General features: G+C 43.7%; 1 protein-coding gene across 1 annotated transcript in view; it reads left to right on the forward strand.

Moving 5' to 3' along the window:
• Positions 1–27,828, forward strand: part of vwde (von Willebrand factor D and EGF domains) — a 341,224-nt gene that overhangs the window by 270,515 nt on the left and 42,881 nt on the right. The window contains exons 22-24 of the mRNA XM_070880205.1: positions 20,669–21,223; positions 24,453–24,548; positions 26,161–26,256. Coding sequence (XP_070736306.1) covers positions 20,669–21,223; positions 24,453–24,548; positions 26,161–26,256 — 747 coding nt within the window. The remainder of the gene's footprint in view (positions 1–20,668; positions 21,224–24,452; positions 24,549–26,160; positions 26,257–27,828) is intronic.

The raw sequence follows: 27,828 nt of genomic DNA on the forward strand, positions 1-27,828 counted from the left end.
CGACGATGAGATTCAACACCACCTCCAGTGCGCCAGTGCAGCCTTCGGCCGCCTGAGAAAAAGAGTATTTTAAGACCAGGCCCTCAAAACTACCACCAAACTCATGGTCTACAGGGCTGTAGTAATACCCGCCCTCCTGTATGGCTCAGAGACATGGACCATGTACAGCAGACACCTTAAGTCACTGGAGAAATATCACCAACGATGTCTCCACAAGATCCTACAAATCCCCTGGGAGGACAGGCACACCAACATCAGTGTCCTGATCCAGGCCAACATCCCCAACATTGAAGCACTGACCACACTTGATCAGCACCGCTGGGCAGGTCACATAGTTCGCATGCCAGACACGAGACTCCCAAAGCAAGTGCTCTACTCGGAGCTCCTTCACGGCTAATGAGCCAAAGGTGAGCAGCAGAAACGTTATAAGGACACCCTCCAAGCCTCCCTGATAAAGTGCGACATCCTCACCGACACCTGGGAGTCCCTGGCCCAAGACCGCCCTAAGTGGAGGAAGTGCATCCGAGAAGCCACTGAGCACCTCGAGTCTCAACGTCGAGAGCATGCAGAAATAAAGCACAGGCAGCTGAAAGAGCGTGCGGCAAACCAGTCCCACCCACCCCTTGCCTCAATGACTATCTGTCCCACCTGTGACAGAATCTGTGGCTCTCGTATTGGACTGGTCAGTCACCAAAGAACTCACTTCAGGAGTGGAAGCAAGGGACCGAGGGATTCTGAGGGACTGCCTATGATGATGGATGATGACTATATTCCTTTCCAGATTTTTTGTGTCCTCCTCACATTTTGCTTTCCCACCCATCTTTGTATCATCAGCAAACTTGACTATATTACACTTGGTCCCTTCATCGAAGTCATTAATATGGATTGTAAATAGTTGAGGATTCAGCACCGATCATGTGGTCACTGTTTGCCAACCAGAAAATGACCCATTTATCCCGACACTCTGTTTTCTTTTAGTTAGTCAATCCTCTATCCATGCTAATATATTAAGCACAACCCTGTGAACTTTTATCTTTTTTAGTAACCTCTTATATAGCATTTTATCGACTGCCTTCTGGAAATCCAAATACACCACATCCACTGGCTCCCCCTTATCCACCCTGCTTGTTACATCCTCAAAGAACTCCAGCAAATTTGTCAAACGTGATTTCCCTTTCATAAAACCATGCTGACTCTGCTTGATTGAATTATGCTTTTCCAAATATCCCGTTACTGCTTCCTTAATAATAGTCTCCAGCATTTTCCCAACGACAGATGTTAGGCTAACTGGTCTATAGTTTCCTGCTTTTTGTCTGCCTCCTTTTATAAATAGGGGCATTACATTTGTGGTTTTCCAATCTGCTGGGACCGCCCCAGAATCCGGGTAATTTTGGTAGACTACATGCATCCATTATCTTTGCAGTCACTTCTTTTAAGATCCTAGGATGTAAGCCATCAGGTCCAGGGGACTTGTCCGCCTTTAGTCCTAGTATTTTACCATGTACTACCTCATTAGTGATGGTGATTGTAGTAAGTTCCTCCCTCCCTATAATCCCTTGATTATCCAATATTGGGATGTTTTTAGTATCTTCTACCATGAAGACCATTACAAAATATTTGTTCCACGTCTTTGCCATTTCCCTGTTCTCCATTATTAATTCCACAGTCTCATCCTCTAGGGGACCAACATTTACTTTAGCCACTCTTTTCCTTTTTATATCCCTGTAGAAACTCTCACCATCTGTTTTTATATTCTGTACTAGTGTCCCTTCCATCTGGCGTGGCTGCTGACCACTAGTGTCCGATTTGTGCCACTGTGAAGATCCCTCTTCTACCCTAGTTTTTAACTTATGCGGGGTGCCAGTCTGTGAGCTGGTGCCTGCAACACTGGTAGCCATTGATGCAGTGGCTTCTTCCTCACTCTCCTCTTCTTCCTTCAGGGGACAAGATGCCTCTTCCTCCTCTTCCTGTTCCTCTGCGGGGGTGGGGGGGGGTGCAGGTGGGGGTAGGCAGGTGGCAGGGGGAAGTGAATATTGCTATTGGGAGCCTGCAGTGATAAAGCTAGAAGGATTAGGGTGCCTCGCATGTAGCCACTGTAGGAGGATGTGTGTGATGAGACAATATGCAGCTTGTGAGTGAGGATAGGTTTGGGAGATTAGGGATCAGGAATAGTTGTGGATATGTAAAGAAGCTTGAGTGGCCACATACCTCTTGGTGATATATCTCCTGCTCTGCCTGTAGCCACGGCGTGTGCCATTCATCTCCCAATTACCGCCAGCACTGCCTCCTGATGTCATGGAGTCATGTTTCCCCTCCCCAGTCAGGTTCTGCTATGTACTATCTTGTCCTAGCAGAGAAAGAGAGGCGATTGAGAATTAGTGTTTTGGAAGGTGTGTTTGTGTGTGTGTGTGTGTGTGTGTGTGTGTGTGTGATGCCTCACATGGTTGAAAAGCTGTGAGATGGTCTGAGGTGTGAGTATTGAATGTCACTGTATAGTTGGATGGTGCATGCAGTGTATTGAGGTAGTGATGCTGGTTGTGGTGCAGTTATTGAGAAGTGTGTTTGTACGATGGTAACTAACCTTGAATACTCATGTCAAATCATTAAATCTTTTGTGGCACTGGAGCCATGTCCTGGTGGCAGTAACCTTGGCTGTTACCTCCTCAGCATTCTCCTTCAACATCCACCGCATTAGCTGTCTCAGTGGCCTCCTTCTCCCCTGCAATCTTCAGTATGTGAGAATTTGTGGACAGCAAGACTGTTCCGAGAAAACACGTTTGCAGATGTTGTCTCCATCTCGAACCTCTCCAGCTCAGATTCATTGAGCTGGAGTGCGAGTTGGAGACACTCTGACACATAACGGAGGAGGAGGAATTTCTGGACAGTTTTGTCCAGAATACAGTCACACCCTAGAGGAAAGCACAGGTTCAGAAAAGGGAGGGTGTGACTTTTAGGGATCCCTGTAGCAGGGATTTAGAAGAGGTTGAGAAGGAGGTCCCGCAGGCACTGATCCTATCCAACAGGTACGATGTACTCACTACCTGTGAGGTCAAGGAGAAAGACTGCAAGGAGGACAGCCACAATGCAGACAAGGCACTATGGCTCTGAAGGCTGTCCAAGAGGGGGAGGGAGGTGGGCGGATAGGGGGCAGCAAGCAGAATAGGAATGTGATAGTGATAGGGGACTCTATAGTTAGGGGGATAGATAGCATCCTCTGCAGCCAAGAACAAGAATTCTGAAGGGTGTGTTGCCTACTTGATGCCAAGGGATAAATCAGGGCGGCTGGAGATGATCTTACGTTGGGAGGGGTAAATCCAGTTGTCGTGATCCAAAAGAGTGTTTGAAGACCAGGCCCTCAAATCTACCACCAAGCTCATGGTCTACAGGCTGTAGTAATACCCGCCCTCCTGTATGGATCAGAGGCATGGACGATGTACAGAAGACACCTCAAGTCACTGGAGATATATCACCAACGATGTCTCCGTAAGATCCTGCAAATCTCCTGGGAGGATAGGCGCACCAACATTAGTGTCCTCGTCCAGGCTAACATCCCCAGCATTGAAGCACTGACCATACTCGATCAGCTTCGCTGGGCAGGCTACATGGTTCGCATGCCAGACACGAGACTCGCTAAGCAAAGAGCTTTAATAAATTTGTCACACACGATTTCTCTTTCATAAAACCATGTTGATTCTGCTTGATTGTATTATGATTTTCTAAATGCCCTGCTACTATTTCCTTAATAATGGATTCCAGCATTTTCCCAATGACAGATGTTAAGCTAACTGGCCTAGAATTTCCTGCTTTCTGTCTTCCTCCTTTCGTGAAAAGGGGCGTTACATTTGCGCTTTTCCAATCCACTGGGACCTTTCCAGAATCTAGGGAATTTTGGAAGATTAAAACAAATTCATCCACTATCTCTGCAGCCACTTCCCTTAAGACCCGAGGATGCAGGCCATCAGGTCCAGGGGACTTGTCAGCCTTTAGTTCCATTAGTTTGCCTATTACTTTTTCTCTAGTGCGAATGATTATTTTAATTTCTTCCCTCCCCTTTTCCACCTGATTTTCTACTATTAATTGGGATGCTTTTAGTGTCTTCTACCATGAAGACAGATACAAAATATTTGTTCAAAGTCTCTGCCATTTCCTTGTTTCCCATTATTAATTCCCGAGACTCATCCTCTAAGGGACCAACATTTACTTTAACTACTCTTTTCCTTTTTATATACATGTAGAAGCTCTTACTCTTTGTTTTTATTTTTTGGTAGTTTACTCTCTCAATCTATTTTCTCCCTCTTTATTCTTTTTTTTAGTCATCCTTTGTTGGTTTCTAAAATATTCCCAATCTTCTAGCCAAGCACTAATTTTGCAACATTGTATGCCTTTTCTTTCAATTTGATACTATCTTTAACTTCCTTAGTTAGCCATGGATGGTTCAACCTTCTCATAGAGTCTTTCAGTTTCAATGGAATATATCTTTGTTGAGAATTATGAAATATCTCCTTAAATGTCTGCCACTGCTTATCTACCGTCTTACCCTTTTAATCTATTTTCCCAGTCCACTTTAGCCAACTCTGTCTTCATTCCTTTTTAATTGCCTTTATTTAGGTTTAAGACACTAGTTTCAGACCCAAGTTTCTCACCTTCAAACTGAATGTGAAATTTTATCATGTTATGATCACTCTTTCCTAGAGGATCATTTACTATGAAATCATTAATTAACCCTGTTTCATTACACATTACTAGATCTAAAATAGCCTGTTCCCTGGTTGGTTTAACATATTGTTCTAAGAAACTGTATCAAATACACTGTATGAACTCATCCTCAAGGCTACCTTTGCCAATTTGATTTGTCCAGTCTATATGAAGATTAAAGTCGCCCACGATTATTGCAGTACCTCTATTACAAGCCCCCATTATTTCTTGATTTACACTCTGTCCTACAGTGTAGCTACTGTTAGGGGGCCGATAGACTATTCCCACCAGTGACTTCTTTCCCTTGCTATTTCTTATCTCCATCCAAACTGATTCTACATCTTAATCTTCTGAGCCAAAATCATTTATCACAACTGTACCGATCTCATCTTTTATTAACAGAGCTATTTCACCTCCTTTTCCTTTTTGCCTATCCTTCCAAAATGTCAAATACCCCTGAATATTCAGTTCCCAGCCTCGGTCACCTTGCAACCATGGCTATCAGATCATGCCCATTTTTTTCTATTTGTGCCATTAACTCATCTATCTTGTTACGAATGCTGCATGTATCCAGATAAAGAGCCTTTAATTTTGTCTTTTTACCATTACCATTTTTCCCTACTCTGATCCTATTTGATGGTGCACTCTTATGTTTGTATGCTCTGTCCCTTCCTGTCGCACACTGGTTATCATTACCCATATCGTTACCTTGTACTATTGCCTTGTCCTTTTTCTTTAACCTTCTAAATTCCCCCTCACCTTACCGCTCCTATAGTTTAAAGCCGTATCTACAGCCCTAGTTATTCAATTCGCCAGGATGCTGGTCCCAACCCAGTTTAAGTGGAGCCCGTCCCAACGGAACAATTCCTTCGTTCCCCAGTGCTGGTGCCAGTGCCCCATGAAATGAAACCTCTTCTTCTCACACTGCTCTTTGAGCCATGTATTTAACTCTGATCTGCTTGATCCTATGCCAATTTGCACATGGCTCAAGTAGTAATCCAGAGATTATTACCCTTGAGGTTCTGCTTATTAATTTAGACCCTATCGCCTCAAACTGCCTCAGCAGAACCACATTCTTAGTTCTACCTATGTCATTGGTTCCTACATGGACCATGACAACTGGATTCTCCCCCTCCCCCTCCAAGTTCTTCTCCAGCCACAAGGAGATATCCTTAACCCTGGCAATGGGCAGGCAGCACAACCTCCTGTCGTGAACTCCTTGTCGCGGCTGCAGAGAAAAGTATCTATCATCCTGACTATACTGTCCCCTGCCACTACAACATTTTTTTTACTCCCCACACCTGAATGGCCTCCTCTACCATGGTGCCATAATCAGCTTGCCATCCTCCCTGCAGTCCTTTGCCTCATCTTTACAGGTAGAAAGTACCTTGTACCTGTTGGACAGGGTCAAGGGCTGAGGCTCCTCCATCACTACGTCCTGGGTCCCTCCAACCTTGTATAATTAATTAAAGCTTTTATTCAATTGATATTTTAGTTTTATTGTTTATCTGTTCTAATTATTAATTAATAAGAACTAGCAAGTTACAGTTTCTCAGCTCTTATTTTAAACCTCTTCCCTAACTTAGGCAGCAAAGGTTCTGTTAAGGTCTGCCACCTCCTTTTCTGTGAAACACAGCTTTCAAAATAACTCAACCACAGAACAGCTTGCATCGTTCAGCAGTTTTAATTTACATTTGTACAGCAGAAAGTCATGTTGGCCTCGCGAGGCATGCTGGAACATAAAATTTGGTGAAGTAAAAGCAAACTTCTATAAAATCTTTCAGGTATAGTCCATAGACCACCTAATAATGGAAGGGAGGTGGAGGAAGAAATATGCAGACAAATTAGGGAAATTAGTAAAAAACACAGAATAATAATCATGGGGATTTCAGCTACCCTGATATTAATTGGGCAGAAGAGATAGGTAAAGGGAATAAGGGAATAGAGTTCATATGGGACTCCTTTCTAATATATATAAAAAGCCCAACAAGGGAGGATTTGCAATTGGATCTAGTAATGGGGAATGAACCAGAGCAGATAAGAGAAGTAAAATTAGGGAAACATCGAGGTAATAGTGACCATAATATAATATGCTTTAAGATGATAATTGAGAAGGACACAAGTATGACAAAAAACAGGTAATCGATTGGAGAAAAGCTGATTTTGAGGGGCTGAGAATAGAACTTGGGAAAATAAAATAGGCAAAAATATTGACAAAAAACAACATAGAACAACAAAGGGAATCATTTAAAACAGTATTCAACAGAGTGCAGGAGCAATATATTCTGCGAAAAGGAAAGGACAAACTAAACACTAATGAGCTTCCATAGATGAATCATGCCTTAAGGGAACAATTGAGGGTAAGGAAAGAGGCATACATTAAGTACACAGACAGCAGGGGGATGCATGAAAAGGGAGAATACTAAAAGATTAGGAGAGAAGTCAAAAAACAATTAGGAAGGCAAAGAGGAACTATGAAATTAAATTATCAAGGAACATAAAACAAAATAGTAAAATATTTAACAGGCAAATCAATAAAAAAGGAAGCTTGGGATGCGAATAGGGCCATTAAGGGATAGACAGGATAATACCACAATAGAGAGATGGCAGAAATATTAAATAATAATTTTGCTTTGGTATTTACCAGGGAAATAGAACAGATGAGATTATTAATGAGATAAGTACATTTAAAATAAAAAGAGGGGATATATTAAATAAATTAATCAAACTCAAAAAGGGTAAAGCCCCTGGTCCGGATGGATAGCATCCACGCATTTTTAAAACATCTAGGAAAGAGATAACAGAGGCATTAATACACATATCTAATAATCCATTCGAAAAAGCCAGAGGCCGGGTAGATAGCTAATGTAATACCTATATTTAAGATGGGGGATAGAACTTGTCTTGGAATTATAGATCAGTCAGCTAAACATCGGTGGTAGAAAAAATAATGGAATCCCTACAACAGGAGAAAATAGAAGAACATCTGGAAACCAAAAATATAATAATGAATAGTCAGCATGGATTTCAAAAAGGGAAAGACTTGCTTGACCAACCTCATTGAATTTTTTGAAGAGGTAACAGAGAGGATAGACAATGGTAATGCATTGGACATAATTTATCCAGATTTTCAACAGGCCTTTGATAAGGCACCTCATAATAGACTGATGAACAAGATCAGAGAATGCGGAGTCAGGGGACAAGTAGCAGAATGGATAACTAACTGGCTTCATCACCATCATCATAGGCAGTCCCTCAGAATCGAGGAAGACTTGCTTCTACTCTTTGCATGAATTCTTAGGTGGCTGTACAGTCCAATACGAGAACCACAGTCTCTGTCACAGGTAGGACAGACAGTGATTGAAGGAAAGGGTGGGTGGGGAGTCTGATTTGCCGTACGCTCCTTCTGCTGCCTGCGCTTGATTTCTGCATGCTCTCGGCGACGAGACTTGCTGAGCTCAGCGCCCTCCCGGATGCACTTCCTCCATTTAGGGCAGTCTTTGGCCAGAGACTCCCAGGTATCAGTGGGGATGTCGCACTTTATCAGGGAGGCTTTGAGGGTGTCCTTGTAATGCTTCCGCTGCCCAACTTTGGCTCGTTTGCCATGGACAAGTTCCGAGTAGAGCACTTGCTTTGGGAGTCTCGTGTCTGGCATGCGAACTATGTGGCCTGCCCAGCAGAGCTGATCAAGTGTGGTCAATGCTTCAGTGCTGGGGATGTTGACCTAGATGAGGACACTAATGTTGGTGCGTTTGCCCTCCCAGGGGATTTGTAGGATCTTGCGGAGACATCATTGGTGGTATTTCTCCAGCGATTTGTGGTGTCTACTGTACATGGTCCACGTCTATGAGCCATACAGGAGGGCGGGTATTACTACAGCCCTGTAGACCATGAGCTTGGTGACAGTTTTAAGAGCCTGGTCTTCCACACTCTTTTCCTCAGGCGGCCAAAGGCTGCACTGGCGCAATGGAGGCAGTGTTGGATCTCATTGTCAATGCCTGCTCTTGTTGATAGGAGGCTCCCGAGATAAGGGAAGTGGTCCACATGGGCCACACCGTGGATCTTGATGCCTGGGGACAGTGTTGTGCGGCGACGACAGGCTTGTGGAGGACCTTTCTCTTACTGATGTTTAGCGTAAGGCCCATGCTTTCGTACGCCTCAGTAAATGCGTCGACTATGTTCTGGAGTTCAGCCTCTGCGTGTGCACAGATGCAGGCGTCGTCCGTGTACTGTAGCTCGACGACAGAGATTGGGGTGATCTTGGACCTGGCCTGGAGACGGTGAAGGTTGAACAGCTTCTGACTGGTTCTGTAGTTTAGTTTCACTCCAGCGGGGAGCTTGTTGACTGTAAGGTCGAGCATGGCAGCGAGAAAGATTGAGAAGAGGATTGAGGCAATGACGCAGCCCTGCTTGACCATGGTCCGGATGTGGATTGGATCTGCAATGGAGCTGTTGGTAAGGATCACAGCCTGCATGTCGTCGTGCAGCAGGCAGAGGATGGTGATGTACTTTTGGGGGCATCCGCAACAGAGGAGAATGCTCCATAGACCCTCACGGTTGACAGTGTCAAAGGCCTTTGTAAGGTCGAAGAAGGCCATGTGTAAGGGCTGGCGCTGTTCCCTGCATTTTTCCTGCCGCTGTTGCGCTGCACAAATATTGTCCATTGTGCCCCAGAGGGGACGAAATCCGTACTGCAACTCCAGGAGGAGCTCCTCGGCCATGGGGAGAAGACGGTTGAGGAGGACTCTAGCGATGACTTTCCCAGTGGCTGATAGCAGGGTGATTCCTCTGTAGATGCCGCAGTCGAACTTGTCCCCTGTTTTAAAGATGGTGACGATCACTGCATCTCTAAGGTCTCCCGGCATGCTCTCCTCCCTCCAGATGAGAGAGATGAGGTCATGTATTCGCGCCAGTTGTGCCTCTCCACCATACTTCAGTGCCTCAGCAGGGATTCCATCCACTCCCTTGGCCTTGTTTTTTAGCTGTCTTATGGCCTTTTCTACCTCGTGCAGTGTTGGAGTCTCACTGAGGTGGTGGCGGGCCGCATGTTGCGGAATGGAGTCGAGAACACTCGAGTCAAAGGCAGAGTCTCGATTGAGGAGATCTTTGAAGTGCTCCTTCCAGCGGGCCCTGACTGCCTCGATATCCTTGATGAGTGTTTCCCCGTTCTTGGTCAGCAGTGGGGTGGGGCCTTGGATGTTTGGACCATAGGTGGTCTTGACTGCAATGAAGAATCCTCGCACATCATGGCTGTCAGCCAGCTGCTGTATCTCCTGTGCTTTCTCCATTCCCCACCTGTTCTTTAGGTCCCGGATTTTTTGTTGGACCTTAGCCTTGAGCCGTCTGTAATGCTGCTTTGCTGCTCCCGAGTTGGGTTGTTGTTTAAGGCTCAGAAATGCCCTGCACTTGCAATCTATTAGCTCTTAAATCTCCTGATCATTCTCATCAAACCAGTCATGATGTTTCCTGGTTGAGTGACCGAATGTCTCTTTGTGGAGGGGCTAAAAGGTAGTTGTTCACCGTAGCAGATGGTGGGTAGGGTGTTCCACAAGGATCAGTGCTGGGACCACTGTTGTTCACAATTTCTATTGATTATTTAGACTATGGAATCAAAAACATAATTCCTAAATTTGCAGATGACACCAACTGGGGGGTGCGGGGGGGGTGGCGGCAGGGATAGTCAATATCGAGGAGGATTGCAACAAATTACAGGAGGACAATAATAAACTTGCAGAATGGCATATCATTGGCAAATGAAGCTCAACACAGCAGCAAACCTGAGGACTGGGAGAAATTTAGAATTCAGCAGAGGAGGACAAAGGGTTTAATTAGGAGGGGGAAAATAGAGTATGAGCGGAAGCTTGCAGGGAACATAAAAACTGACTGCAAAAGCTTCTATAGATATGTGAAGTGAAAAAGATTACTGAAGACAAATGTCGGTCCCTTGCAGTCAAAATCAGGTGAATTTATAATGGGGAACAAAGAAATGGCAGACCAATTGAACAAATACTTTGGTTCTGTCTTCACGAAGGAAGACACAAATAACCTTCCGGAAATACTAGGGATTCGAGAGTCTAGCGAAAAGCAGGAACTGAAGGAAATCCTTATTAGTCAGGAAATTGTGTTAGGGAAATTGATGGGATTGAAGGCCAATAAATCCCCAGGACCTGATAGGCTGCATCCCAGAGTACTTCGGTGGTAGTGCGTGCATGAAGACTATATATACTACCCCCGGAAAATTACCCCTAATCTGCGCTTCAGTGCTAAACCTGCAGGACTCCATTTTAGTGCGTGGGAAGGAGTGATAGGTCCTACCCTGTAAAATCCCTTTCCTGCTCCACAATTTAAAAATTAAAATGAAAAGTGATGGCTATTCCTTGGAAGTCCAGATCACCATCCTGGCATGTGGTTCCCACATCTACCTTGAATTAATGGACATGTTTAGCGTAGGCAGAGGTTCCATGTCCAAAATGCCATCCTGGAACCTTCGACACGAGGCTGGAACCCCTATGTACCAGGTCCTAGCCATTCCTGCAGACTCCTGCCAAAGTTGTGACAGGATTAGGCTGGAGCAGCCATGGATGTTTGAGTAATTTGCTTTGTACAGATTCTGGCATCAGCCTAACATATCACGTTTTCCTATATTACAACAGTGACCACACTCAAAATTACTTCATTGCCTATAAAGCACATAGGCACATCCTGAGGATGTGACAGGCACTATATAAATGCACGTTCCTCCTTTCTTTTCAATATATGAAAAAATACATTATTCGAGTGTGGATGGACAAGATTCTGCACAGAAAATGCTATTTAAATTGATGCAGCTATTAGTAATTCAAACTAATTTGATTATGATCAAAAGGACAAAAGCAAAATGCTGTGGATGCTGGAAATCTGAAATAAAAACAGAAAATGTTGGAAATACTCAGCAGCTCAGGCAACATCTGTGGAAAGAGAAACAGAGTTAACGATTCAGACCTTTCATCAGAACTTCCATCAGGATCAAAATGATCCTATTTACTGTTAACAAGAGTACACCTTCAGGCTCCACAAACCCGTCCCCCCGCCCCCCACCCCCATTCGAAAATGAAAGCACTAAACATCCCCCCCGCCCCGCCCTCCCCTACAACCTGCCACCTTTACTGCCGGACCTACCTTTTTCCGGGCCTGGAGACAGGTGGGCTGCCGATATTGCAGTGACCCCAAGCCAACGAACTGCCCAGGGGTGCTCGTTTCCATTTCCACCCGTCGGCTGTATGTTGATGAGGTCTAGCCTCATAGTGCCGATAGGAGGCCTGATCCATCATTATTACTGCATTCTAATGAAACCAAACAGCCCTAGAAATTGCTCAGCTTGTGGTAAAACGTGTTAAATGTGTTGCTTATGTTATTTCACCATTGTAGCACACAAGTTCTAACATGAGATTTTGTTCAACTTAAATCTTGGTAGCACTGATAGCTCATTCAAAGAGCTAGCACAGGCATGATGAATCTTCTTCTATTCTGCATGATTCTATGATTCAGGTAGCCAATTGAATCACAGTTATAATAGTGCAACACAGCTGTTTCTTAAGCAGCAGACTAGTATTGCCTGCTTTCAGTCAGGGAGGTTGCTTATTCCCAACCATGTGAAAAATCTTATGCGCAAATGAAGCATAACACAGTCAGCTAGAGAAAGATGTGATTTGATGATGCTGCTGTCAAAGCTGTAATGGAGAGTGTAATGCAGCACATCATTTATGTCAATAATGGGCATCCCCTCAGAAGCACTGCGCTCTTGAGGCATGGAAGGATATAACTGAGACAGTCAACACAGAAGCTAAGAAGAATATACCTCTTAAGATAAAGATAAGGTAATACATTATTCTTGATATGAATGATTTACTATGTCATGTATATGGGCATTAAAAGCAAGTAGTGGGAGAAACAAAAAGATATGATGAGTTAAGCACTTGTCTTGCAGTTTTGGGAGCTTAGTTCAAATTCAGCCCAGATTGCTGGGATTCAAATCTCTTCTGCTGGCTGTAAGAATCTCAGTCCAGTTCCTAGTAGAAATGGACCTAGAACACTAATTGACTGAGTGCATATCTGTCATGTATGTATGTATGCTTGGTTTACTTGCCACCAGGTGGCGCCACTATCGGAGGTCATTGGGCTGTGCGCACGTGTGTGCGGCCCAGGTATAAAAGGCCAGCCATCTTGTAATGTGATCACTTTGGGACCTAATAAAAGAGAGCCAGGTTTGTACCTGTTTGGAGTTCACAGTATTCAGTCAATTGAGTTATTGCATACACAACATTTGCCGACGAAGTAACAAGAACCTTTGCATTCTGGAGCGATTTGAGGAGGGAGAAGATTGGGTAGACTTTGTAGCCCGCTTGAATCAGTACTTTTTGGCTAACAAAATGGAGAAAGCGGCAGACGCAGTTCGGCGCCGGGCGGTCCTCCTCATGGTTTGTAGTCCGAAAATCTATGGAGTCATAAAGAATCTCCTCTCGCCCTTAAGTCAATGGACAAGGACTATGAAACATTGTGGGCTCTGGTACGTGACCACCTCAAACCAGATGAAGGCATAATCATCTCAAGATATTGATTCTATATGCACGTTCATTCTGATGGCTAGGATGTGTCGGACTTCGTTGCCGGCTTAAGACGTCTAGCTGGACCGTGTAAGTTCGAAACTGCGTTGGCAGACATGCTGCGGGACTTTTTCATAATCGACATCAACTACGAGGTGATCCTGCATAAGCTACTGGTGGTGGAGATGCTGGATTTGAGCAAGGCCATCATGATTGCCCAATCATGCATGACGACGGCCAAAAGCTTAAAGCAGATATCATTGAAAAATTGGAACTCGGCAAGTACTGTAAACAAGATAGTATCGTCATTTGGCAGAGCTGCATATGGCAGGACCTACCCGACTGCGTACACAAAACCTGTATCTGCTCAAAGTCCGCCAACGGGAATGAATGTGATATCACTGTGTTGGAGTTGTGGGGGAAATCATTGGCATCATCAGTGTCGATTTAAACAGTATATTTGTAAAGGCTGATCAAGAGTGGAGCGCATGTGTCTGCAACTGAGCAAGCGTGCTGCGACACACCACGTGGAGGATAATGCCCAGTATAGCGCGGATCCGGATATGCAATCCGTGATACCAGAAAAGGATGTGTATGGATTGTATTCGTTCCTAACAAAGAGCCAACCGAAAATGATTAATGTAAAACTTAATGGTGCACCGGTATCGATGGAATTGGACACGGGTGCAAGTCAATCAATAATGAGCCAGAGGACATTCGACAGGCTGTGGGATACTAAGGCTGTGAGGCCTAAACTGAGTCCAGTCAATTCCAAGTTGCGTACGTATACTAAAGAACTCATAACGGTGATTGGCAGTGCAGTAATCAAGGTGTCATATGTTGATGCGGTTCACGATTTACCATTATGGAATGTTCCAGGCAATGGTCCAACGCTGTTCAGCAGGAACTAGTTAGAAAAAATCAAATGGAACTGGAACAAGATCAAAGCATTGTCGTCGGAGAAGGATACTCCATGTGCTCAAGAACTGAACAAGTTCCTCTCACTGTTTGAACCAGGCATCGGCAATTTCACGGGAGCCAAGGTGCAGATCCATGTGGACTTGGATGCAAGACCCATCCATCATAAAGCTCTGGCAGTTCCGTATATGATGAGGGAGAAGGTCGAAATCGAACTGGACAGACTCCAGTGTGAAAGGATCATATCACCAGTCGAATTTAACGAATGGGCCTGCCCCATTGTTCCCGTGTTGAAAAGTGATGGCACTGTCAGGATTTGTGGAGCCTACAAGGTTACAATCAACCGAGTTTCCAAACAAGATCAATACCCATTACCAAAGGCTGATGACCTGTTTGCAGCACTAGCCGCAGGGAAGTCATTCACAAAACTGGATCTGACATCGGCCTACATGACACAGGAGCTGGTCGACACGTCAAAGAAACTTACGTGCATCAACACTCATAAAGGACTGTTTATCTACAACATGTGCCCTTTTGGAATTCGCTCGGCTGCACCATATTTCAGAGGAACATGGAGAGTCTACTGAAGTCTGTCCCCAGAACTGTCATGTTCCAAGATGACAAACTGGTCATAGGTCATGACCATGCTGAATATCTGAACAACCTAGAAGAGGTTCTACAACGTCTGGACAAAGTGGGACTCAAACTGAAATGCTCGAAGTGTGTCTTCATGGCACTGGAAGTCGAATTCCTGGGGAGGAAAATTGCTGCTGACGGTATCAGGCCTACAGACTCGAAAACCAAGGCCATCAAAAATGCACCCAAGCCTCAGAATGTGACGGAGCTGCATTCGTTCCTTTGTCTACTCAACTATTTCGGTAATTTCTTACCTAGATTGAGCACCTTATTAGAGCCACTGCACATGCTGCTAAGAAAAGGCGACAACTGGGTTTGGGGTGCATCTGAAGATGGAGCTTTTGACAAAGCTACTTATCTGCTTTGCTCTAACAAGCTGCTGGTACATTATGATCCATGTAAGCGTCTAGTATTGGCCTGTGATGCTTCGTCATATGGAGTTGGTTGCGTGCTCCAACAAGCTAATGAGTCGGGCAAATTACAACCTGTTGCATATGCTTCAAAAAGTTTGTCAAAGGCGGAAAGAGCCTACAGCATGATAGAGAAAGAAGTACCGGCCTGTGTGTATTGGGTTAAAAAGATGCATCAGTACCTCTTTGCTCTTCGGTTTGAACTGGAAACAGATCACAAGCCACTCATTTCATTGTTTTCAGAAAACAAAGGTATCAATACCAATGCATCGTTCCACATTCAGAGGTGGGTGCTGACATCTGCCTATGATTATGTCATTCGCCATAGACCTGGCACTGAGAATTGTGCCAATACATTGTGCCGTCTGCCATTGCCCACACTGGAGGTGGAAACGCCACAACCGGCAGACCTACTTTTAGTCATGGATGCTTTTGAAAGTGAAGGAACCCCTGTCACAGCCCAACAAGTTAAGACCTGGATCAGCCAGCACCCGATATTATCGCTTGTGAAACGTTGTATCCTTAGTGGTGATTGGTCTGCCATACCCAAGCAAATGTGTGAGGAGACCAAACCTTACACCGTCGCAAAGACGAACTGTCCATTCAATCAGATTGTATACTGTGGAGTAATTGTGTCGTTATGCCCAAGAAAGGCAGAGAGAAATTTGTGCATGATCTACATAGCACGCATCCCAGTATTGTCATGATGAAAGCCATTGCCAGGTCTCATGTATGGTGGCCTGGAATTGACTCTGATCTGGAATCATGTGTGCATCAGTGCAACACTTGCATGCAGCTTAGTAAAGCACCAGCGGAATCGCCACTGAGTCTGTGGTCATGGCCATCTAAACCATGGTCCAGAATCCACATCGACTTTGCAGGTCCCTTCCTGGGAAAGATGTTCTTAATTTGGTGGATGCTTATTCCAAGTGGATAGAGTGTACAATCATGTCATCCAGCACATCCGCAGCTACCATTGAGAGCCTTCGTGTCATGTTTGCTACGCATGGTCTGCCTGACATCGTTGTAAGCGACAACGGATCTTGTTTCACCAGTATGCAGTTTCAAGAGTTTATGAAACTCAATGGTATCAAACATGTGAGGTCAGCACCATTAAAACCCGCATCCAATGGACAAGCAGAGCATGCGGCCCAAACCATCAAGCGGAGTGTGAAAAGTGTAACTCAAGGTTCACTGCAAACTCGCTTGTCACGCATATTGCTTAGTTACAGGACAAGACCCCATACGCTTACCGGGGTCTCCCCTGCTGAACTATTGATGAAGAGAGGTCTCAAGACCAGGCTCTCTCTTGTCCACCCTGACTTGAATAATCATGTCGAATACAGATGTCAAAGTCAGCAAGGCTATCATGACCACGCTACTGTGTAACGCGACATTTCTATCAATGATCCTGTGTATGTACTGAATTATGGTTAAGGTACCAAATGGATCGCTGGTACTGTTACAGCCAAGGAGGGTAACAGGGTGTTTATCGTTAAGCTCAAGAATGGGCATACATGCAGGAAACATGTCAATCAGATAAAGCTGCGACACACAGATGAACCGGAACAATCTGAGGAAGACACAATCAATGATGAACCAACCTACCCTCAGTCATCAGAGGACTCCGCTGTCATCAATGAATCTGGACTTTCAATCACTGATATGGTCAATGATCTGTACTTTCAATCCCTGACGTGATCATTGCCACTCCCATCAGATCGACTACCCAGCCCCCAGTCATAAAAGACTCAGAACGCTCAGCCAAGGCTGGAGTTGAACTGAGACGTTCAACTCGGGAGTGGAAAACCCCAGACCATCTCAATTGGTAAAAAGACCGTTACTAATATCTTAAAGGGGGATATTGTCATGTATGTATGCTTGGGTTCACTAGCCACCAGGTGGCGCCACTGTTGGAGGTCATTGGGCTGTGCGTACGTGTGTGCGGCCCAGGTATAAAAGGCCAGCCATCTTGTAATGTGATCACTTTGGGCCCTAATAAAGGAGAGCCAGGTTTGTACCTGTATGGAGTTTACAGTATTCAGTCTATTGAGTTATTGCAAACAAAACAATATCAGCAATTCCCACAACATAAACTGATCTTGTCATTGTGGCCTGCAATGTATTACTACTGCAGCTAGCAAGGTGATGGGAATTGTCTTGAACCATGCATGATGGCATAAACTCTATGCAGCATACTTAGATTACTGCAGTACTATGCATTCAAATTCAATGTATAACCAACATTCTATCAAGGTTTAAGCAAGTGTGAATCCATGTAAAATCAATGGGTTAATAAGCTCTGTTAAAGTAACAATAAGTGGAATTTGATATGGTCCCAATAAGCATTTTGACAATAACATTGTTCACTGTAATTTCCAGGCTTATGATATGCTCTACTGACAGTATGCACTTAAAAATCTTACTATACTGACTCCACAGATAACTCTTGGAGGAGTTTGTTAAAATTGACAATGAGCTTTTGAGGTTTTAAATGGATTACATTATTGTGGTACTCTTGGCTCTTGGATATTGTCAAGTGCTTCTTTTATTAGCTCATGGGTAGAGGAGGTCAGCTTCATACAATAAAGGAAATCTTCATGAAGTGACCTGCTCAAAAGCAGATGTATGTATATTTATCATAGATCTACACACTGGTATATTTAGGAAAACCTTCACTATTATTTACATATTTAAAAAAGAAACACAATTTCAAATAAAGACAACTTTGTGTAGACACTTTTCAAATCATCATTCTTAGTCATGAAAGTGGGCAAGCATTCTGATCTCTTCAACAAGCCCAAATATTTTTCACATAGCAAAAAAATTCCTCTAACTGTTGTGAAACAATATCATCAACATAATTGTTGTGAAATGTGGAAGAAGATTTATATTTAGAAAGACTAAGGCCAATTTTCATTATAGGCGGGCATCAGATGAGCAGTGTTGCCCACCCAATGTCTTCAGTAAAAGGCCGAAGCCATTTTGATGATCAGGGCTCATTTGCACCTGATTGGTGAGTGCTAAGCCAGAAAGCTTGCTGAACTGGAAAGGGGGAAATTCCGCTGCTCCTCCACCAAGCCAAGTTGAAGCTTAAAGATAGTGGAAGATGCGGGAGGGGGGCATGGAGAGACCGGCAGTGGGTGGAAATATTTTAGTAGGGGCTATACAAAAAATACTTAAAAAAACAGAAACTTAGGGGGCGAATTTGGTCAAGGCCTCTGCCCACCCAAGTGCCGCCCAAAGTGCCACCGTTGGCATAGTACTTTTGGTGGGGTTTTCATCGCCGAGGTCCCTTGAAGGTCAAGTGTGCGGTAAATCAACGACATACGCCACCAATCTGGGCGGCAGAGGGCGGGAGCTCTCATTCTTGGTGGCAGAGGCGCTTGCCACCCAAGTGCCACCAAGGATGGAGTTGGGCCCACGGAGGGTCGAAGAGGTAAAAATAAAAATCATCACCAACAAAAAAAAACATCTGAGGACCTTCAGGGCACCCCATCCAGGTAAGTACCTATAAGGAAATAATTAAAAAACATTCCACTTACCTTTTTTACGGGATTTTGACATTCACCATTTAGGACAGAGCAGCCTCCGCGTAGCAGTCGACCGCCGTCCTGCCGCCAACTCCTGCCCGCACCAATCTGGCATCTCGGCAGGTGGGAGTCTACTTACACGCTGACGTCGGCGGGCGCTTCCCAGCGGCTCTCCCCTCCCCCCCGCTCCAGGCCACGTTGAAAGTGGCACTGGGCGGTTTGAGCAGAGGAATGTCAGCGGCAGTGGGCGGTAAGTTCATCAAAATCGGCCCCTAATTACAGTCTTTGTGAGCAGCTTACAGTGGCCCATTTAAAGACCATTGGGTAGGCTGCTCTATACTTAGTATCAATGGACAGATCATATGTCGTGCAACACCCTGATGTGTATACTTGGAAACAGAAGGGTGCTCTAGGCATCTATTTCAAGGACCAGTTGAAAATGCTAACATACCAATTGGGAACAGGAAAGTAATCTCAGCACCGCAATTTTCACGTGATACCACTCTGTTACTGCCGGCGGAAGCAATGAAAATCGGCCCCACTCTCCTTTTAATTGTGCAGTCACTGGAGTTTAATTGCAAGTGCAGTAACACTCTTTTCAAGATTCTTTTTCTTGTCTTTTATCTAATAAGCTTAGTGCAGATTGAGAATTCACAATTCAACATTCCTAATTTCTTACTGGAGATGATGTGCTTGTATGAGCAATGTTACTGTTTAATTTTATGGATCTGTGTGCTCACTCATAAGATTGTTTAAAATAAAAATAAAATTAAAATATTTTCCACAGTCAAGTATCTGCTTATAGGAAGGACTGTGCAATTAATGTTCTAAACATGTAACAAATAGAATCTCACAAAGTCTGAAATGTGTAATACATGAGAAGTAATAATTTATATGGACAGTTTAAGTTATATGGGAGTGAAAACAAAACTGTCATCACATTGAAGGGTTCAGATGATTTCATAAATAGACAGCAATGATTGAGCAATTCGTAATCATCATCTGGATCCCAGAATAAGGCTGCACTTACACTGCCACGATACAAGCTGATCTGGATCAAGATCACCATGGAAGTGGTAGTATAGTTTGAGTCAGGTTGGAGGTCGGAATCGAGGATAATTGCAGCGTGGTTCAAACTCCACATTCTATTTATCACCAAGATCGCTTACTTCTGGCTCTACAATATTGGCCATCTCCATCCTACATCGTGCTGCCAAACGTTTTTGTCGCCTTTATGCTCGTTGTAAAAATCAACTTATGACATGAGTTACATCTTGCCCCAAAGTTCCCGGCCAGTCTTGTAAAGGGTAGAACCTCTTCTAGTCCCTTACAAGGCTATTCACACCAAGGGGGCCGAACCAGATGCGGGATTCCTCCACATTCTGAGTTCTTGCTTTCCTGGTTCAGTGGGGACCAAGTGCAGGAGATGAGACAGAACAGTCTCAAGATGGTCGTAGGTTGGCCCCATGAGGGGGTCCAGGCCAGGAAAGCAGCCTGAAGGCTCAAGGAAAGGTGTATCTTTGTTTTTGTAAAAACATGGATTGGCCCCCTTGCACAGGCTTAGGGGAGCTGAATGGGGACTTGGGGGGGTGAGGGGAGGATCCTGGGCATCACCGCCCCACCGCCCCCCCCTCCCCGGCCAATACCAAGTAGCGGCCGGGTTTTTGCAGCCTCATGGGGAAAATGTAGAGCAGAAACATGTCCCTAGTGGTGCAGGTGCCCTCTGGCCCATGCAAAGGAGATGCCTTCCTGCTGCCCCACAAACGCCAGTGTAACTATCAGGATTGCAACTTCTGCATTGTTGGATCCCATGTATGTTCTCAAATATTAGATGACAGCAGCCTTCACTGAAAAAGTTTGAAATTATAATTAACAAAATTATGATGTTCTGTAGGTCCACAGAAACCCGAGGTTACCAGATCAACGGCAACAGTCACTGCTATAACTACTACACAAACTGTGAAAACGACAACTGTCAGGAAGCCACATGTCCATCATTGGACTACGGTATATCAGTCCACTGACAATAGATCTACAGACCGTCATCACCTCATCCCAACCAGGCAACTTATACCTGGAAAATCTTCAGCTGTGCAGAATAGAGCTGCCATATTCTTAGAAAACAATAATGGGGCAAGAGGGAGCAGTACAGATGAAGTGGCAAGTAATAATGCTGTGAGAGATAGCATGAAAGGAGAAAGAGGTGTTCCAAATACACTTGGTCCATCGCTGACTCAGAGTACGCCTTCAATAAAATCATGGCCTCCCGGTGTGGCTGTGACTTCAAAAGGCTTTTACACAGAGGATGAACAAATGCCTGAGCCAAAGATAGTTACATGTGCAGACACACCTTGTTTCTCAGGAGTTCCTTGTGAACCAACTCTTTATGGAAGCTTCAAATGTGGACGGTGCCCCTTTGGTTATTTTGGCAATGGAGTCACATGCAAAGGTATTGTATTATGTTAGTGCGGCTATAGTCATGGCTGAGTAATTTTGTACATATTTCAAAACAAAATGTGAGAGGAAAACACCCAATATAAAAGAGAGTAAACCTATAATAAAGTGTGTAGAACCATATACAGTATAATTTACTAATGATAGTAAACACCCTACTTTGATATATAAAACGTTTATTATTTGACTAAAATTTCAATTGCATTTAGCACAAGCTGCTTCTAGAGACTAGTATGAGCGAAAATGGGCTCTTACTATTAAAGAGGGAGGGAGATAGGATTCTGGAGGAAGAATTTGAAAGGGTTGTCACCCCACTGAGGAATAGAGAGCTGGCAGCGGTAAAGAAAGAAGTTGGAGAAAGCAAAGAGGAACAGGCTCGAGCAGAAACATCCAGAACAAATGACCTTCCAGCAATCTTAAAACACAGGCTTCCTGTAGGAAGGATATGACTCTGGGTAGGGCCACTAAATCATAGAATCATAGAATAGTATAGCACAGAAGGAGGCCATCCGGCCCACCAAAGCTATGCCGACTCTTTCAAAGAGCAATCCAGTTAGTCCCATTCCCCCGCTCTTTCCCCATATCACTGCAATTTTTTCTCCTTCCAAGTATCCAATTTATCCAATTCCCATTTGAAAGCTACTATTGAATCTGTATCACCCACCATATCAGGCAATGCATTCCAAATCCTAACCACTCGTTGCATAAAAAAAGTTTTTCCACATATCGCCTCTGGTTCTTTTGTCAATCACATTAAATCTGTACCCTCTGGTTATCGACCCTTCAGCCATTGGAAGCAGTTTCTCCTTATTTACTCTTATATAAACCTTTTAATATTTTAAACACCTCTATCAAATGTCCTCTTAGCCTTCTCACTTTAAGGAGAATAACCCCAGCTTCTCCAGTCTATCCATGTAACTGTAATCTCTCATTCCTTGAAATATTTTAATAAATCTTTTCTGTACCCCCCTCCAAATTCTTTACATCCTTCCTAAAGTGTGGTGACCAGAATTGGACACAATACTCCAGCTGGGGCCGAAAAGATAAAGTGCATGTATTGCAATGCTCAAGTATGTAACTTAAACTGAAGGAGTTGGAAGCAATTATGTCATAGAAAGATATAAATTTAATAGCACTAATAGAAAAATGGGCTTCAAACTGGGAAGGAGTGGAAAATAAACATATTGGGGTGGTCTCCTCTGCTCAGGTACTATTCCACTCCCTTTCGAAATCGCTGTCATCATCCCTCCTCAAAAATAACACCCTTAACTCCTCTGTCATTGCAAACGACCACGGCATCTGCAACCTCCCTTTCCTCTTCAAAGTCCTTGAACGTGTTGTCACATTCCAAATCCGTGCCCATCTTTCCCACAATTCAATGTTTGAATCTCTCCAGTCAGGTTTCTACCCCTACCAGTACTGAAGCGGCCCTAATCAAAGTCACTAATTACATATTTTTGTGACTGTGACCATGGTGCATTATCCCTCCTCCTCCCCGACCTCCAACAGCCTTTGATACAGACGACACCATCACCCTTCTCCAACGCATCTCCTCCATTGTCCAGCTCAGTGGGACTGTTCTTGCTTGGTCCCCCATTTTGCCTATCCAATTGTAGCTCGAGCATCTCTGGCAATGTATTCTCTTCACCCACTCTCACAAGTTACCTCTGGATTCCCCCAAAAATCTATCTTGATCCCCTTCTCTTCCTCATCTACATGCTGCTCCTCAGCAACATCATCCAAAGTTATGACATCAGGTTCCACCTATACACTGCTGACACCCAACTCTACCTCTCCACCATCTCTCTTGACAGCTCCATAGCCTCGGTCATGGATGAGCCACAATTTCCATAAGTCAAATATTTGAAAGCCTGAAGCTTTCATCCTCAGTCCCTGCCATTGATTTCACATCACTTCTTGACCACTGGTGCAGCTTGAAGCCGACTGTTTGTAATCTTGGCATCCTGTTTGACCCCGAATTGAGCTTCTGACACCATATTCTCTCTGTTACAAAGACCACCTATTTTCACCTCTAACATCACCTGCCTCCGCCGCCCCTGCCTTGGCCCATCTTCTGCTGAAACCCTCACCCATGCCTTTATCACCTCCAGATCAGACTATTCCAATAATGTTCTGACCAGCCTCCAATCCTCCATTCTTCCATAAACTTCAGCTCCTCTAAATCTCTGCTGCTTTTATCCTAACTCACAACAAGCCACGCTCACCCATCACCCTGTGTTTCCTGACCTACATGCACTCCCATTCTCCAACATCCCCATTTAAAATTCTCATCCTAATGATCAAATCCTCTCATGGCCTTAACGCTTCCTAGCTCTTGAACCTCCTCCATCCCTACAACCCCTGAGTATTTTGCGTCTCTGGCCTCTTTTGCATCCCCCACCCCCTCCCTTCAGCCCATCATTGCCAGTCATGTCTTCAGTCGTCTAGGCTCTAAGCTCTGGAAATCAGTTCTTAAACCTCTTTGCCTCTCTACCCATCTCTTTAAAATCCTCCCTAAAACCTATCTTTTAACAAAGCTTTTAGTGATCCTCCCAATATCGTCTTATATGGCTCAGTTTTAATTTTTGTCTGAAATTATAAATTAAAAATAGGCTATGACCTATCCCAGCCATGCAATAATAGTGTTAAACACTTCCAGATCACGTATAGTGGAGTTAGATGGAGAGTACAGCTACCTCAATTTTGCCTCAATAGTTTGCTCAAGCCCAAATCTGAGGGCAGGAACCCATTCTACTCCAATATGACATTTTTTCATTTCCCACCCTAGCCATCCTGTCATCTTTCTGATGAGATTTTCCATTTAGTGCCAATTAAGGGGCAGTTTATGTTGGGATTTTTTTGTGAATTAGGATAAGAGATGAAACTGCTCAAACCTATTTCACATAACCAGCAGTCAGAGGATATTTTATTCCAACAGTTTGAGCAAGTTTTGAACTTAAATCCAAAAGGCCATGTCTAACCCTCAGCATGATCTAGACCCCGACATTTCATTTTTTATAGTGATTTCTTCAGTCGGTCTCCATAATTTTTTTTAAGTTGTCAAAGAAAAGCGACTTGAGTTTATCGCTTTGAGTTAAATTTGATGTAAGAACGGTGTGGTATCTTAATATGCTACTCAGCTTCATGGATTCTGCTTCTTTAACAATGATAATCACATAATTCAATATTGAATGTCATTAACAAGTTTTTTTATACTTTCCTAGCAATGTGCAGATATGCCTGCGGTAGGAATATGGAATGTTCTGCACCAAACACTTGCCGCTGTAAGCCTGGTTATACTGGATACAACTGCCAAACTGGTAAGTATAGAGCTGATATATAGATATTGTAAAGAATGTTCTTAACTCCTTTTGCCACCTCACAATATGAACGAAATCCCTTTTTGCCAAAAAAGGTTGTCATGAATAGAGAGCAAAAATTGCCTTGTTTGGTGCTGAATTGTTCACTAAAATAATCAATAGGAGGAATCTCACCCCATAGATTTTATTAAATGCTCTTGATGTAGCAATGAGTTCTTTGTGATAAGAAGTTCTGTTCTCTGTGTGCTTGATCATTTCTTTTTAATCAAGTTATTTTCTTAAAATCTATTAAAACTGTATATTTACGATCTGTTTTTCAATTAGAAAACCTTCATCAGAACACAGTGCTTGGTTATTGAGCCTTTTGCATAGTTCAGTGAGGAGAATGGCATATTGAATATCCCATATAGTTAAAGAACAATAGGTGCTGAAAGTCCACGGAGCAAAAGGGGGGCCAAGATGTGCCTGGCTGCAAACACGATTCTGATCCAGACAAAATTCACTTGGGCTGGGCAGTTTCTTTGATTTAAATGCATTCAGCGGGCTAGGGGCATATTTGTGCCAAAGATGCAGGAAAGTCCAGCTAAAGAGTCTGAGGCCAGGGGGTGGGTGATTGTCTGGCTCACACCTCTCCCTCACCTCCCCCTCCCCGCCTGAGAAGAAACATGTACATATAGGCTGCTTTAAAACCTCCAGAAAGAGATTCGATAGCCAAATAGCGGCAAGGACAACAAAAACAACATTTAAATAGCACCTTTAACATAGTTAAATGTTCCAAGGCACTTCACATGAGTGATGTCAAATACTGAGCCACATAGGACCCCCAGAGAGTCCCCATATACTCCAGTGAGTTCTGAATTATGTCTGGTCTGAGCACCAATACAAAAGAACTGCTAATGTAAGGAGTCCCTGACCCTCCTTATGGCAATGGCCTTCCAAGCGGTGGGTGAAGCCTACATCCTCATAAGGCCACCTGGTAGGTTCACACTAGGTCAGGACCCAGCATACTCCTGCACCTATTTTCTATGTTTTTATTGGAGAGAAAGCAGGAAAGGGGTACTGAGGGAATGATCAGCCATGATCTTATTGAATGGTGGTGCAAGCTCGAAGGGCCGAATGGCCTACTCCTGCACCTATTTTCTATGTTTCTATGTTTCTATACCTGGGCCTTGGACTAGTTTCTGGCTGTTCCAGCATGCTACTGTTGAAGTTATTGCAGGAGTACATCAAAATAGCCCCGGTTTCCAGGACCATAAACTTATAAGAGAATTAATGATTGAAATTAAAACTTTATAAGCAAGTGCAGTGTGCAGATAATTGTGCTGTACTGGAGCTATGTGCTCTCTTTGGGGTGGATATTCCTTCGCTAGTCCATCTGCTGTAGGTTAGCGGAGGAAAAGTGTGTGATATAAGTCAATGAGGTCTACCACCATTTCAGCTCCTCGACCCAAATAACAGGAGGATGGGTGGGTTCAACATATACGGTTCAGCATCTGGCTAGATTGTACTCATCATGGAACTAAGAATACTTGATCTGTTATTTTACTTTTCATATATAACTTTGTCAATGATTTGGCAAATATAATGTTTTCATGATTTTATTTATCCAAAGCTATATGTCGTCCTGACTGTAAAAATCGTGGAAAATGTCTGGAGCCTGATGTTTGTGATTGCCCACCTGGATATGGAGGACCAACCTGCAACGAAGGTAATTTGAGCATCACACTGCAGATGTGAGGGAAGCATAAACAGTGATAGCAGTCACATTTTACCTCTGCAGATTTTGCATAGGTAGACTTTGCTTGTTCCAGTTTTACATAATGTGTCACGTTTATAGTTTCAAACAGAAGCTGAGTTCCCAATAATTTTTGCTAATTACGTTACCACCCGTGTTGGCAGTTTTAAGTAAGGTATGCACACACTGAAGAATTTTTTTAAACTGGCTAATGAGTCCTGAATTTCTGTTGTGTTCTGCCAATCTCTATCCATAACTTCAGTGGAAACCCTAAAGAAATGGCACTAACCCCTACTTTTAGCTGTTTATACCATTTCTTCAGGGGTTACACCATTCGTCTGTTGGTAATCTCCCATGGAAATTCTAGGTGGTAATGTAAATGAAATTATGATTGCAGACCTCACCACTTACACCATCCGCGCATATTCTGGACAGCTGCATGTACCAGGCAAAAGGCGCTGATCGTTTGCCATTGCTGTCGGCATCAATTACAAAGGTGCCACATAATCCATATTAAGCATGCTGATTATTTCAGGCAGTTCAAGCAGCTGTTCGCATTTCAAATTCTGGAACTCCATCACTAACAGCACTGTGGGAGTACCTTCACCACACGACTGCAGCAGTTCAAGAAGGCAGCTCACCACCTTCTCAAGGGCAATTCAGGATGGGCAATAAATGCTGGCCTTGCCAGCAACTCGCATATCCCATGACTAAAAAAAAATGAAGGCACAAACGCAGAAGTCAAGGCATGCTTTTAAATGTTATTCCTGATGTAAAAATTGCAAGTAACATTGACTGCTTATGGAGAAATAGTTATTTCTTAAAGAACTAATAACGTTTCTTAGTGCATATTTGTAGAAAAGACGCCCATCTGATGATAAAGGTCTGTCTTTCAGTCAGTTCACATTTGTCGTTATTTTTTCAGAAATGGACTTTAGTGCCCTTTAGCTTAATAATATTTTTGGCTTCCATAGGGTTCGCGTAAATTTTTCCATGTGTCTATTACTATTTTCTTGTGGAAAGAGGTATCGCTTGAAAAACAAAGACCTATGTTTACTTTAACGTGAAACACCTTTTATATTGATTACTGTTATCAATTTGAACTTGGAAATGCTAATAGATAATTAGGAAACTAGGACCAATTGAATCTACATGCAGCAAAATAAATTATACTAATATAATTAAATCCCGGTTTAGTAATCTGCCATCATGTTATACCAACCATCGTGTATAATGAGCAAGTCATGATCGCAGCTGAGAACAGTAGCTGGGGAAGAGGATGGAATCAGTGGCGAGGGTACATAACTTGTAGCAGAAGGCGAAGATGATGTGTTCAGGCTTTCCAATGTTTACCTGGAGGAAATTGCAGCTCAGCCAAGATTGGATGTCAGACAAGCAGACTGACAGCACTGCGGCAGTGGAGCATTGAAGGGAAGTGGTGGAGAGCTGGTGTCATCAGCTTACATGTGGAAGCTGACTGCATGGCTGAGGATGATGTCGCCAAGGGGCAGTATGTAAATGAGGATGAAAAAAGAGCCAAGTATG

The sequence above is a fragment of the Pristiophorus japonicus genome, chromosome 5 (assembly GCF_044704955.1).
Source record: "Pristiophorus japonicus isolate sPriJap1 chromosome 5, sPriJap1.hap1, whole genome shotgun sequence".
Classification (NCBI taxonomy): domain Eukaryota; kingdom Metazoa; phylum Chordata; class Chondrichthyes; family Pristiophoridae; genus Pristiophorus; species Pristiophorus japonicus.